The sequence below is a fragment of the Siniperca chuatsi genome, linkage group LG5, assembly GCF_020085105.1.
Source record: "Siniperca chuatsi isolate FFG_IHB_CAS linkage group LG5, ASM2008510v1, whole genome shotgun sequence".
NCBI lineage: Eukaryota > Metazoa > Chordata > Actinopteri > Centrarchiformes > Sinipercidae > Siniperca > Siniperca chuatsi.
In genome coordinates this window covers 26725253-26738874 of record NC_058046.1, presented here as the reverse complement: position 1 = coordinate 26738874, position 13622 = coordinate 26725253, and the positions used below count along the sequence as shown (strand labels likewise).

Sequence of the window (13622 nt, the reverse complement as noted above, 5' to 3'; positions counted from 1 at the left end):
TATATATATATATATATATATATATATATATATATATATATATATATATATATATATATATATATATATATATATATATATACATATATATATATATATATATATATATATACATATATATATATATATATATATATATATATATATATATATACATATATATATATATATATATATATATATATATATATATATATATATATATATATATATATATATATATATATATATATATATATATATATATATATATATATATATATATATATATATATATATATATATATATATATATATATATATATATATATATATATATATATATATATATATATATATATATATATATATATATATATATATATATATATATATATATATATATATATATATATATATATATATATATATATATATATATATATATATATATATATATATATATATATATATATATATATATATATATATATATATATATATATATATATATATATATACTGCAGTATATCTCATTAAAAATACTGTATATCATTGTTTTTGAAACAAAAACATCTAGCCACTTTTTGAGTACTGACCAAAATGTCCCTAAGTATCAACTATTGAAAATTAGTAAAGTATCAACAATTGGCATTGAATGTTTGGTCAGTTTTTACTCTCATTTATTTAATTTCTGAGAAGATATTTTGTGATGTAAATGAGCAAATCAGGAAATTTTACAAATTTTAGCCTGTATTTTATGTACAGTAGGCAGATGTATGACTGCTTGTGTAGAGTAAACACCATTTCATTGAGAAGATTTGCATATTTTGGTCAATAAAAAAGGGCTTTGTAGTACTAAGGTATTGTTTTGGGATCAGTGCTGAAACTCAGATATCATAGAGGCTACCATATTGAAAAATTTGAAATGTAACCCAGTTACAGTCAGCAATAACTTTTGACTAAATTAAGAATCCACAGACACAAACACACACAATTTCAACATGAGCAAGCACCTGCGCACAGCTGTGGTTCCATGCACCCCTACATGCTGTGTTAATAACCCTGATGTGACACATGATATGAGCTTACATGTACTACCACACACACACACACACACACACACACACACACACACACACACACTTTTAGCCTCCGTCCCCAAGGTCTATGTATGCACGCGCTCTGTCACACACACACACACACACATACCCAATCCACAAGCCAATAAAACCCTGCAAACTAATAAGCTTCCAGTAACCTCAACCCATAAACACACAGACACACACAGACACACACACACATACACGCACAGTGGGAACTCTTGCTACCCCCCACCATGACTCCAGGTGTCCGGTCCAAATGTCAGCCCAGGGAAAAGGGCCCCTCCACTGGGGCAGCCAGTGGAGAAGCTCCCTTTCCAGCCCGCTGGAGGCATGCTTGCATGCGCGCACGCACACACACACACACACACGCGCGCACACACACACCTCTCTCTGCCATTCTCTTTTTCTCTAATAAGCATCCAAACATATACACACAGAGTGCCAAATGGATCAAGATCAGCCAGACTGACTGAAGGGGGTGGGGCAGAGACAGAGAGAGACAGAGAAACAGACAGATAGACAGACATGGAGCAATTCGACAATTTGTTTTTCGTGCCTTCCTGTTTAGCCACAAATTTGGAAGTGTGTTTAGTTAATTTATAAGTTGCAGACAGACAGACAGACAGACAGACAGACAGACAGACACACACACACACACACACACACACACAGACATAAAGCAGGCGCCATGAATAATTGTGGTGATAATAACAGCGCACAGGGAACTGAGACACACAGCAACTGTTTATGCAATAAACACTGGTTAATTTAGTGTTAATTTAACATTAGGAGAGGAGAGAAGAGGAGGAAAGAGGAGAGGGGAAATGGGAAAGAAAGAGAATGGAGAAGGTAAGAAAAGGTAAGGACAAGTAGGAAGCTATTTGCATTAGTTATGTGGTAATTTACATGAAGATGTGGGGAACAGGAGGACAATTTGAGAGTTTAGATGAGGGGATGAAGAGGAGGACAGGATACAGAAGATGAGAAACAAAAGAGTAAAAGCTTTGATACACTGTATGTAAACCTTATGTAGCTTATGTAAGTAAATTAACTGGTATTTCTTTGTCATTTCCCCACCAAAAGAACTGCACTTCCATTAGTGTGAACCAGGTATAAAAGTTGAAATATCATCAAAATAAGCACTGCTTGATGGATTGAATTTATACCAAACTGAGGATTGGAGCGCAACAATTGTCTTGTGCTTTATTCTATTACAGTACAGTATGTACATTTACAACAGTATGTACGTCATTTTAGCATGCACTTTTAAAGGGACTTTTTATTGTCACACACACACAGAGACAGAGACAGAGACAGAGAGAGAGAGAGAGAGAGAGAGAGAGAGAGAGAGAGAGAGGGAGAGAGGAAGGGAGAGAGCTTAGCAGAAAGGCTAATAAGCACTGGTACAATGATTATGTGTAGAGACCTGGTTCTCTCTCTAGAGAGCTGTGACACTAAAAGCAATTAGTTGGTTCTATCCATGACTCATATGAATTATCATAACAGCACTTTTATCCATTCGATTCAGTGTCAAACACCCAAACACAGGGCAAACTGTTGATTCACACAGTAAATGGCATAAAGGACATTTAGAGTCAAACAGCATCACTATTATAATCATTATCGTGTCCATCTGCTCTTATTGTTCCAGGTTCCATTCTCAGAGAGTTGATATGTGTTTATGTGTGGGTGAATGCATTTCTCTCTGAGTTTCTGCTTGTTATTTGTGTGCGTCCATGTGTGTCTCTGAATGTCTATATGCAATGCTCTTGTAGGTGTATACACGATTGCACCAGTGACCACAACTCACCGGGTTTCAGGTTCCTCTCCTGCAGCACAGACAGCCACTTGGCCCCGGTACCAAAGATAGTGATGCTGGAGAAGAGAAAAACATGATTTTTTTTTAAGCATACCGAGATAAAGGATCAATGAGGCTTTCTTTTCCAACATTTAAAAAATATATATAATTCAACTTCCCATAAGTGAAAGATGTTGTCCTTTATTTTGGGGAAAAGACTGAATTTGCGTCAGTGTTGCCAACAATGACAGCCACTGCAAAAGCCCTCCTACATACACGTACTGTATTCTGCATTGTGACAGCAGAAACTTTAAACAACAGAACCAAATTAGCACTATGAATCATCCTCTGGGGTGGTATGAATATTGTTGCCAAATTTCATGGCAATCTGGCTGGTCATTTTTGAGAAAGCTTGCTCAAGCCCAAAGTGCTGGACAGATAATTGGATGGACAGACAGGTTCACGAACTGTGTGACATCATGATCCTTTACAATCGTTTACATTGAGAATTCTAGGTTGTGTCCATTAAAAACAAATAACACAACTGATCGCCAACACACCATGCTTTATTCCCCAAATGTTTTTCACTATTTTGTCTTGATCAGGATGGTGTATATTATAGTATATTCGAGAAAGGTTGGATGATTTGTTTAACTTTGATGGCCTTGTGTTTGAAACTCACATTAATCTGCACCTTCCAGCGTGTGTATGTTTTAGATTTTGTGTCACGGCTCTACCTTAAACCATTGTTCGCCACATGAGTACAACAAACTGCATCTTCTGCCTGCCAACAAAAAATGTTGGCAAATACAGTGGTAGCATTTGAAAGTGTCCCACCCTGCCGTGAGAATGCTGCACCTTGCCACTGTTGCACAGCACGTATGACCATATAATGTATTACAGTATAACGTCATGAGGGGGCACTCAGCTTACACACAGCTTTGCACAAGTAAACTGACTTATGCACTGTGGCTTGGGATGTGATGTCACATCATGCTGCATTGAGGTATTATCGTATACCAGTATTTAGAAATCCCGAAGATATGATTTTCAATAGTTTCAGCTGGGAGATGTGTGCGAGTGGCAAGTTCTACAAACTCTCTTAGCTTTTTTAGTCAAATAAATAAACTAAATAAACTCACTAAATGTCAAGAAAGGAAATATTCTTACACATATTTTTCTTATTAAAACAAAAATACAACCATGCACCTTCTGAATTCACGTTTCTCTCTTTCACCGAACTCAGACCAGCTTAATTGCCTTGTTAACTCATCGTAACAGACAGAAACAAAATAAAACTCACCAAACCTGTCTTGGTTAGTCTTTCCACTATTCCAACAATCACCAACTCTGGTTTGGTCTAAATAAATCCTTAATTCACAAGTTAGATGTGAAAATTATTCTAGCTCTACACACTGCCTCCCTCTGCCGTTGCTGGCCACTTTGTGCTACTGGGTTAGCTCGCTGAACAAGAGTCTGTCATCGAGCAGCAGCTCGCTCTCACTCGTTCTTTGGAGGCAGACCATTAAATTAATAAAATAAAATGACAAAAATCGTCCCGAAAAACGCCCAGCCCTAGCTGCGTAGGATATTTTCCAACTGTTGTGATCCAACCATTCCCAATAACTCCAGAGCGTTGTATATTCAAAAAGTCAAAATTTATTGAAAAAAGATAGATGTAATCATTTCCAAAATTCACAACGTTTAATGAAATTTTCTGCTTCAATCCATATTTGTTGGCGTTTAACCTTTCAAAAACATTTTCACTGCGGTCAAAAAACTGTTTGCTGACCCACTTGCAGCACACAAAGGGTTAATGGGGCAGTCTAGCAGCAATCTAACAGCACCATAACTTCATTATATATTCATTAAAGAAAGCTGATAGAATAAAACAAGACTAACTCAATCGATGAATCGCTTTATTCAAATTAAGGATTTTGTTCGAGGATTCTAAAAAAAAATAAATAAAATTGTACTGTATAATATAAAAAAGGGCATCAGTTATTGAACAGCCTTTGCCCTTAATCCCATCTGCTCCAGTGTAGCTGCTCAGTAGCTTGGTTGTACAAGGAAGCGCCCAGGAGAGGAGAGTGTGTGACTGTGTAAATGTAAAGCAAGGTGATGCTGAAACAGTCAACCCTTCTTGGATAGATAAGAAAAATGCAGGAAAAAACAGTGATTGGGAATTGACTTTCAACTGAACAGATAAAAAAAAACTAAAAAAAACAGTAATGGTCAGTCAAGCATAAGAGGACAAAATGTCTCCTTTGTAAATGTTCCGCAAGGAAATACATCAGAGGAGAATGTATTGACAAAATGTTTACACACAACAATCCTGAAAGGAAATTATTTTGGAAGGTGGCTTCCTTCTGTGTGAATGGAAGTCACCCTGACAGCTGACAACATTTGGACAACATGTGGAAGGCAAGAAGTGACAAAACGTCACTTCTGTATTCCCCTGCAGTTTTCATTTTAAAACAAAGGGCCTTTGAAATTCTGCCTCTGTGAATGGGTGTGTTTGTATCTCAGCCTGTGTCTTCCTATCTTTTCAAGTTATTTTTGTTGACATCAAATCGATGAAATTGCCTCCTATCACTATGGTAACCATGTTTGTCAATCAAAAAAGATAGAAAAAAAATCTCTGTCTCTGGGACACAAAACAACTGTCTGATGCTTGATTGGTCAATAACCAGGAATTGGTTTGCGGTGAAAGATGTGATTTGCACTCAGAGGTTTGAATCGATTTGTGGTAACAGAGGTTATTGATAGAGTGAGGGAAGGATTGGGGGGCTAGATGGGGTGAAAGGGCAAAGGTCCCAAGAGGTAATATCTCAGATGGAATAAAGTGAATCATACGTGCACGGGCCTAATGCATGTGCACACATACACATACCTCCTCTGCATGGCTCACCCTTCTGCCAGCTAAAGAGTCTAAAGTATCTTAAAATCAATAGAATATGTAATTTTGAATCATGATCTTATCTGATTCACTGTGAATCTAAATCTCAGTTTATTGAGAAACTGTTAATGGACACTGTGGTTTTCCCCAGACTTGAATGTCTGTTTTTGGCTAATCCAGCAAATAAGATTACATTGATGCAAAAATCATTAAAAATACAATTGTGCCTTGAAACTGTCCTGCTCATTGATTTGCAACATTATATATATATATATATACTATATATATAGTACTATATCATCATGTCACCTACCCTTTTATCTATGAGGGTTCAAATGGTTTGGAGAGAATACTAGAATACAACATACTGGATTACTGATTTACTTATCTTTTATGTTGTCTATATTTAATTTGATTTGATTTCTTTTTAAAACATATTTGATATTTTCTATACTTTATTGCAAAAGTGTACAACTGAATTTCCAATGGCTTACACTGCATGGTTATTTGCATTCTTACAATATTAGATATATTTTTGGTTTAACAGAAAAGAAAAAATGCAGAAAAATTATCATGTGCAAAAAAAAAAGGTACTTAGCATGCTCTAACAAAAATACCAACTGACGAACTTGTCAATTTGGTTGATGAGTCCATCTGTTAAACATTCAGTCTACTACATCTATTTTTCTCCAACGTTAAGAGTCTTGATTTCTAATTCTGAATCTATTTTGAAATGAAGATTCAATGTCTATATTCTTTGTAGGTAAAACACTGTTTATACCCACCTTTATTTAGGTAATAAAGGTGTGTATATATGCACAGTACGTGTATATTTTGTATGGCTGGGTAGATATGGTCTATATCTGTTCTCCACATTCACTTACAGCCACCAGATTACACGCATAAACTCAAACACACAGACCTCATTTGTCATCTGCACACGCACAGTCACTCTCCATTCTATCTATCCTCTCTGACCCCCCATCCGCATCTGGTTTTGTTCGTTGCTGGCTACCATGGAAAGGGTCACTTTATTCTGATTGGAGGCAGGTGGCCAGGTGTGGCTGCTAATTGGGTGTTTAGGATGAAGGGTGGAGGAGAAGCTGAGGCTCTGTTTGTGAGAGTGTGTGCCTGCATATGTAAATACCTGTGTGTGTGTTTCATGGGAGACGTGTTACTATTAGCTGCTTAGTCAATAAGAGACACTAGAAACCAATCAGATACAAGAGCACCTCCGAGCAGTTATTATATTAATGTGTCTCAATGCGTGTCGTGATGTAGCAATTGAAGTACCACTTGTCAGTGCATGTTTTCTAAAATACTCTTGCACTTGTCCTTCACACCAGAAAGAATTATAATATAAAAATGGACCGTTGCTCTCTTTTCAGGTGTCAGGGGTTAGAAGTAATAAATATTGCATATATTAAAAGTGTGAAGCACTACAACATTTTTGAAAGTCAATAAATACCAAATTTATTAGGGTACCTTGGTGTTATTGCATGTATACAAGATGAATTGTTCAGTATGATAGACCATATCATGCCAACAATATGTTTAGTGCTATTGTTTCTAAAATTTCATTCATTTCCTATGAACACTGTTGTTTCCTCTCCCAATCTGGATTCTGAAACTCAGGACCCCTCCCTATGCAACAATGCCATTGTTATCTCTAACGTGTTACTAAAAAGAGAGACATGTTAAAAATGATTTTTCCATTCCTTCACTCTTTCTGTCATCCAGTATTGTGAAGCTCTTTCTATTTTGTGCTACAAAGCATTCTCCCGGTGGCGGACAATCAAAAAGGCCGATATTGCTTAAAATGAATGTGGTAATGTATTGGAATGGGGGTTTTTTTGTTTGTTTTTTTACAGTAAATCGATATGCTGCTTTTAGCACTTTGACAAGTATGGGTGTTGTTTAGTTTGTGAAAAAAATAATCTTTGTAAAGGATTTGATGAAGACTTGAGTCTCCAGTTAACAACATTTAGACGCAGCTTGAAGACAAAAGGATATTTTAAATAGTTATGCCCACGTGTCTAAAACTGTAACTGAGCTGGCAAGATGCAATCTGCTAAACTGTATCTGCAGTCATCTCCTCCAAAGAGGATAACTGAGAAATTTGCTTGGCATTGGCAAAAGATTTCCATAGTTGGTACAAAAGGAGGGATCTTATCAGCTCAACACATAATGGACCAAAAGATGTACATGAAGATCCTCAGAGAAAAGAGAGGAGCCTCCAAAGTCCTGTGGAATACATGGAACCTGTCACAAGTATAAATGTTGTAACCTTTTGCTTGCTTTACCCAGGAATGCTGCTCCTTTTGTTTTCACTACGGCCCTGGTGGGGAGTCTCAATAAATCACTTTCCTACATGACACAGGCTGGGAAAGTTGTCAGAGCATTTCGAGGTTAGGGTGCATGCAATAAAAGGGGCGAAAGTGAGACAACTTACGAAGATCGCAGCCTCTGTCTATAGTATATTTAGTGACATGGACATCCATGTTACTGATAAAACCATTAAGTATGACATCTTATTTTAATAATTTTTGTGACTGGTTTTCTTCCTAGAATGGTTCAGCTCTGTTTTATTCACTTAAAGACAAAAGGCACTTCTTATTCAAATGTGTTTGATTCTTCTTGTTTATGGAAATAAAACAATGAACTCCTGAAAAATGTTTCAGTTCAGCATTGATGTCCCTGGGGATAGCTTCAGCACCGGGTCACTTCAGGTGTTCAGGTCCCTTGTTAAGTCACTGGCATGATGTTTGGCCGCTCTTACCAGTGCCAAAGAATGTTTAATACGACGCTAGATAGTGGTTTCTAGTCTCGGGGTCACTAAGCTTATACCGTGCTACAAAAAAGGTATATTTTACTATTAATATATCTAAAATGCAGTAAGATATTTGAATGACTAAATACACCACCATCAAACCCCCAATGCACCATCTGACCCAGCACTAGTGATGATCAACCATTCTGGACAAGATACACGATTCTGTAACAATTCTTGAAATTTAAATGTGCACATCTACAGTGGGTAATTTCATCCACTAACTGCTACAATTTAGATGTACATAAGGAACTTCTACAGTGGCTCACATTAGTCTCTCTCAAGCAGATTTACAATATGTTGTGAAGCACAGAAGACATCTGTGCTTCACCTGGACATCTAAAAATAAACACAAGTCAAGACTCTCTCAATGCTTAAGTCTCCCCTCACCTTTTCAAAAGCAAATCTACAATAATCCATTTCAGCAAATTTTGTTCTGTAAAATTACCACTCCTTTCTCATATTTAAAAAGGCCATCTTTCAAAAAATAATATCTATAAAGATATTTAAAGCTGTAAATGTCAATTGTTAAGTGTGATGTGGCAGTGGAATTCAATAGCAAAGTAGTTATTACAATTCTATAACTAACCAAAATTTCAAGGCAATGGGGTAAGAGTCAATGTAAGTTTAAGACTCTTTCTGACAGATTTAGCCCCAATTAAAATGTCCAACCTCAATTCAGAAGATAAGGGTGTAAAATATTTCATGTCAGCCTCTCCCAGAGGGTTTTTCCACATAGTGCTGGGATCTGGAAAATGTGTCTGAGGTGGCAACATCAGCACTTAATTGGTTCAAAACTCTTCTCACAGTTTAAAAGGTTCTATCCGTCTTTCTGTCATACTCGCAGCCCTCCACTGGATTCCTTTATCTGGGTAATTTTGCTAATAGTATTCTAACCTTGTTCACTCTATTTTTCCATGTATCATTTAAATTCTTTTTGGGCAAACAAGCAGTGTGGCTGAATGACAAGAACATTTATCTCATCAAAAAGCTACTACAAACCAAACAATAATGCTTAAGAAATTGGTACAATCCCTACTCTACCAGTTATTTTACCAGGGAATCAATCATCACTGGAAGATACCAATATCTTTGATCATTCAAATGACTAGTAAAATTGTGAAAGAAGCTAATTAGTTTTGGAATCTACTAACAGATCCTGTTCTGAATTTCTGCTGTAGAAATACTTTTGCTTGGCACTTTGGCTCTCTAGTTTCCACTACTCCACATCTGTGTCAAATCTTTCTCCCCATTACTGACTTCCTTGCTGAAGGCAATATACCTCTGCTAAACTGAAGATGTGGCTGTGGTGTCACTGCCATAAAGGGTCTTACTTTTGCTGACCACAGTGCATTTTTTTCACAATTTAACCATAGGCTGACTGAGTGTACTAAGTAACACACACTCTCACCCACAAGCTGCCTCATATGACACAATCTCCAACTGTTGGCTCTAGCAGTTTTTTAGTGGGGTTTTCGGGGTGAGAGAATTACTCATGGATTTCTTCAAATGTTTGTGAAATGTCAGATTTGTTTGCAGATGACACACATTTCTCTTGTTACAGTGATATTTATAAAATCTCTATGAACCCTGTAAAGTAAATGGTTAAAGTTAAGACAGTAGAGTAGAGTAGAACTACATTTATGTTTTTTGGTAATCAGAAAAGGATGATTAAGTCACAATGTCGGTAGATTAAGCTTATAGTGAGTATTTGAAACCAAATTTGTGGTTGCAATACTGATACTTTAAACAATTCAAAGAACACATCATATTTCACTTGTCTACATTCTTAGCCTCCACCTCATCTGTTTTTTCATATATCTTGACACCTTGTTGTATATTATCGCTTAGATAACTGTTATTGATTTGTGTTTGTGTTCAGCTCAGCCTCTGACTGATTAGCTAGATTCATAAAGCCAAGGGATGAGCGCATTTTCAACTCACGCGGATGCTTCCCACATCAATTTGTGCTGTCCCATGAGAACTGTGTCTAATAGCACCCACTTGCGTCTTTCCATTGACTTGGTATGAAATCGTGCCACTTCTAAAATTCCCCTTGTGAATCTGTCCAAACACAGTTAGATGAGTCTTCTCCCTGCTACTTTTTGGTAATGGAATGTGTGTGTAGTAAATAGTTTAGGTGTACATTTTGTGCAAAATTTGTACGCCGAAATGAACAAGATGAATGACTGAGTGAATGAATTCAAAGCCTAAATAGAATATGACACAGGGGCTTAATTTAAAATAAATAATAAAAGGAAAACTATTTGACTTTCTCAGAGCAGAGCTCACACACTTGCATACCTTTTTCAGACGTACATAGTAAACTGTAAACATGGAAAATATATGTATATGCTGACTATCTTCCCTATTAAATTTGAACAAATTAATTGCCTGCCTGCACACATACACTCACACACTATTATCCTTGACTATTTCATCTTTTTTCTCAGTCTTCTTAAGACAATAGAAGATCAATACTGGGTTTTGCATCTGTTTATGGTGGTGATATTGGTGGTGGTGGGAGAGGGTATCCGGACATTTACCAATGTCCTACTTTGGATGTGAACCTTGAAAGTGTGTGAAAATATTTCTTGAATGATGAAAAGGAAAGGGGTTATAGGATATATACACAGTACAGGAGTAGGTGGGTGTGGGTTTACACAGTATCTAATTCTGGTATCACAGGACCAAACTCTCCTCCAAATCTTTTCTCAATATTGATCAAACCCATTGTTATCCCTGTAATTATGTCACCTCAAAATACATTTCTAATGTAAATATAAATGTTGCTTGGGAAAGGGGAAAATGTTTTTCAAAGATGGAATTAGACGACATGTTACTCTGTCTTCATATGTGATGTCCACATTGTGCCATCTTATAAACTTATAACCTTTAGGTTTCAGCTGTCTGGGCTGTCTTGTAGTTTGACCTGGGTATTTGGGTTCATCCAAATTTACAACATCACCGTCAATCTCAATAACAACAGGTTTAAGGGATGGCTAACCCTGCTGACTTAAAGTAGCCTGTTCAGTACAACTCATCAGTGCACTTTCAAAATAACAGCAAGGCAGCTCATTTGTGGTAATCAATAAGGAAGTTTGGGGTGTCTTTTGTATGTTTGAACTTTGAGACCAATTTCTTTTAAAGTTATGTGAAACTTCATCAAGAATTATGTTTTCTCTAAATCTCAATATAGCTTCTACCTGGCAGCTTGACATGACAAGTTCGAAAAAAGTCTGTTCTTATTTTCCATTGTTTTTTTTTTTTCAACTAAACACCAAACAATAGCCCTGTTTATCTATGGCAGGGCTATTCAATTACAAATTCAGCCAGATTTTAAAACTAGGAAATGTAGATGGGCCAGACATTTTCAGCAGCCTATTTAAAACCTTTTTTTCTTTTTAGTTTTTGGTAATGACAAATTTTTAAAATAGCAGGCGTTTGGAGATGGCAGTAAAATAAACAAATACTTGCCAGTCCAGGCAGGGTTAAACTGACATTTACAGAATTACATTTCAGGGTTGACAAAGACATATTTTCAGTAGAGCCCTTCCCTACTTGTGACTGTCAATAGCCAGATGTTTTGAAAAGCTACTAAGCGTGGTCGGAACTCACATGAGAAAACGTTGATTTGTGAAAGATATGATTAGCGGTGTCGCTACATCTGTAAACATCCTGCCCGATCGGTACTGCGCATGTGGAACTCTCAACAGAGATGAGAAGGAAGCGCGATGGCTCACTCGTTAGCTACTTCCATACACTATGTATGTAGTTTACTTATTTTGTCATATATCAGATGTATGTATGCTGGGCCACTCGGAGGTTGCTTCTGGGCCGGATGTGGCCCACGGGCCGCCAATTGAATGGGCCTGATCTATGGCATAAAAATGAAGCAATATTATTATTTCCATTACCCACCCTATACTCCATTTCCCCCATCTTTCCTTTATGGTTTTCTTCCATCCTTTTTAATTTCTCTTCCCTTCTCTCCTCACATTTAAATGAGTAATAAATTAGTAAATAAATAAGAAATGTTTATTGTATGATAAGTTGCAGAGGGTCTCCATTCTCGATACACATTCTAACCAGCAGAAATCTTTATTCATGGGTCTGCTCTTGTGTGCGCGTGTGTGTGCAAGTTGTCAATTAGGTAAACACACTATCATTTCTGTGTTTAAAAATTTTATCTCCAGGGAAAACCTTAACCTTTGCTCATACTCTCTTTCTCACTCTGTCTGTACATCCTCTATTTCCTTTCATTGTCTAGTTTTTGTCTGTACTCTCTATGTCTGTCTCTCTGCTCTTCATTCCCCAAATTATATTAAAAGGAAAAATCCTCACTTGCTCTTATAGCAGTCATATGTCAGTTGCACCATTTGTGTTGAAAATGCAACATGGGTTGGGCTGCACTGCACTCAATTAAAAAAAATCTTTGTGGAGGATCAAGACCCTTAAGATTGAGAGTGTATTAGCAATGAAATACTGAGGATTGTTTGTTTTTATGTTTTACAGATGTTGCATAGACAATCATTATCACCTAAATATTAATAGAGATGGTGACAAAAACCTTTGATAACAAGAGTTTCAAAGGGCAATTTTAATTTTGGGTTAAAAATAAAAATCATCTTCCAACAGAAAGCAATAAATAGCGCAATGCAGTCAGTGTCACTCCCTTTTGTCAGCCTCTCCTGTTTGTGTGTGTGTGTGGCTAACTCACCCCAGCTGGTCTGTTAGGTTCCACAGCACATTGGGTGTGGGCATTAGTGGTGAACCATCATATAAAACCACAGAGGCTCCCACTGCCAGAGCAGACACCAGCCAGTTCCACATCATCCAGCCGGTCTAAGGACACACATGCATGCGCGCACACACACACACACACACACACACACACACACACACACACACACATACACAGGTCAGTTTATCTAGTATAAACACTCCTTTCTCATCAACATGGATAAATGGGTAGCAAAATGGAGAACTCCTGCAGACTGTGAGTTATGT

General features: G+C 36.8%; 1 protein-coding gene across 1 annotated transcript in view; it reads right to left on the bottom strand.

The window, feature by feature from the left end:
* The window catches only part of aacs (acetoacetyl-CoA synthetase), a 39869-nt gene that overhangs the window by 10485 nt on the left and 15762 nt on the right, over positions 1-13622 (bottom strand). Inside the window, exons 10-11 of the mRNA XM_044195313.1 lie at positions 13333-13457; positions 2896-2960 (exon numbers count right to left, since the gene is read on the bottom strand). Of these exons, the coding sequence (XP_044051248.1) occupies positions 2896-2960; positions 13333-13457 (190 nt within the window). The remainder of the gene's footprint in view (positions 1-2895; positions 2961-13332; positions 13458-13622) is intronic.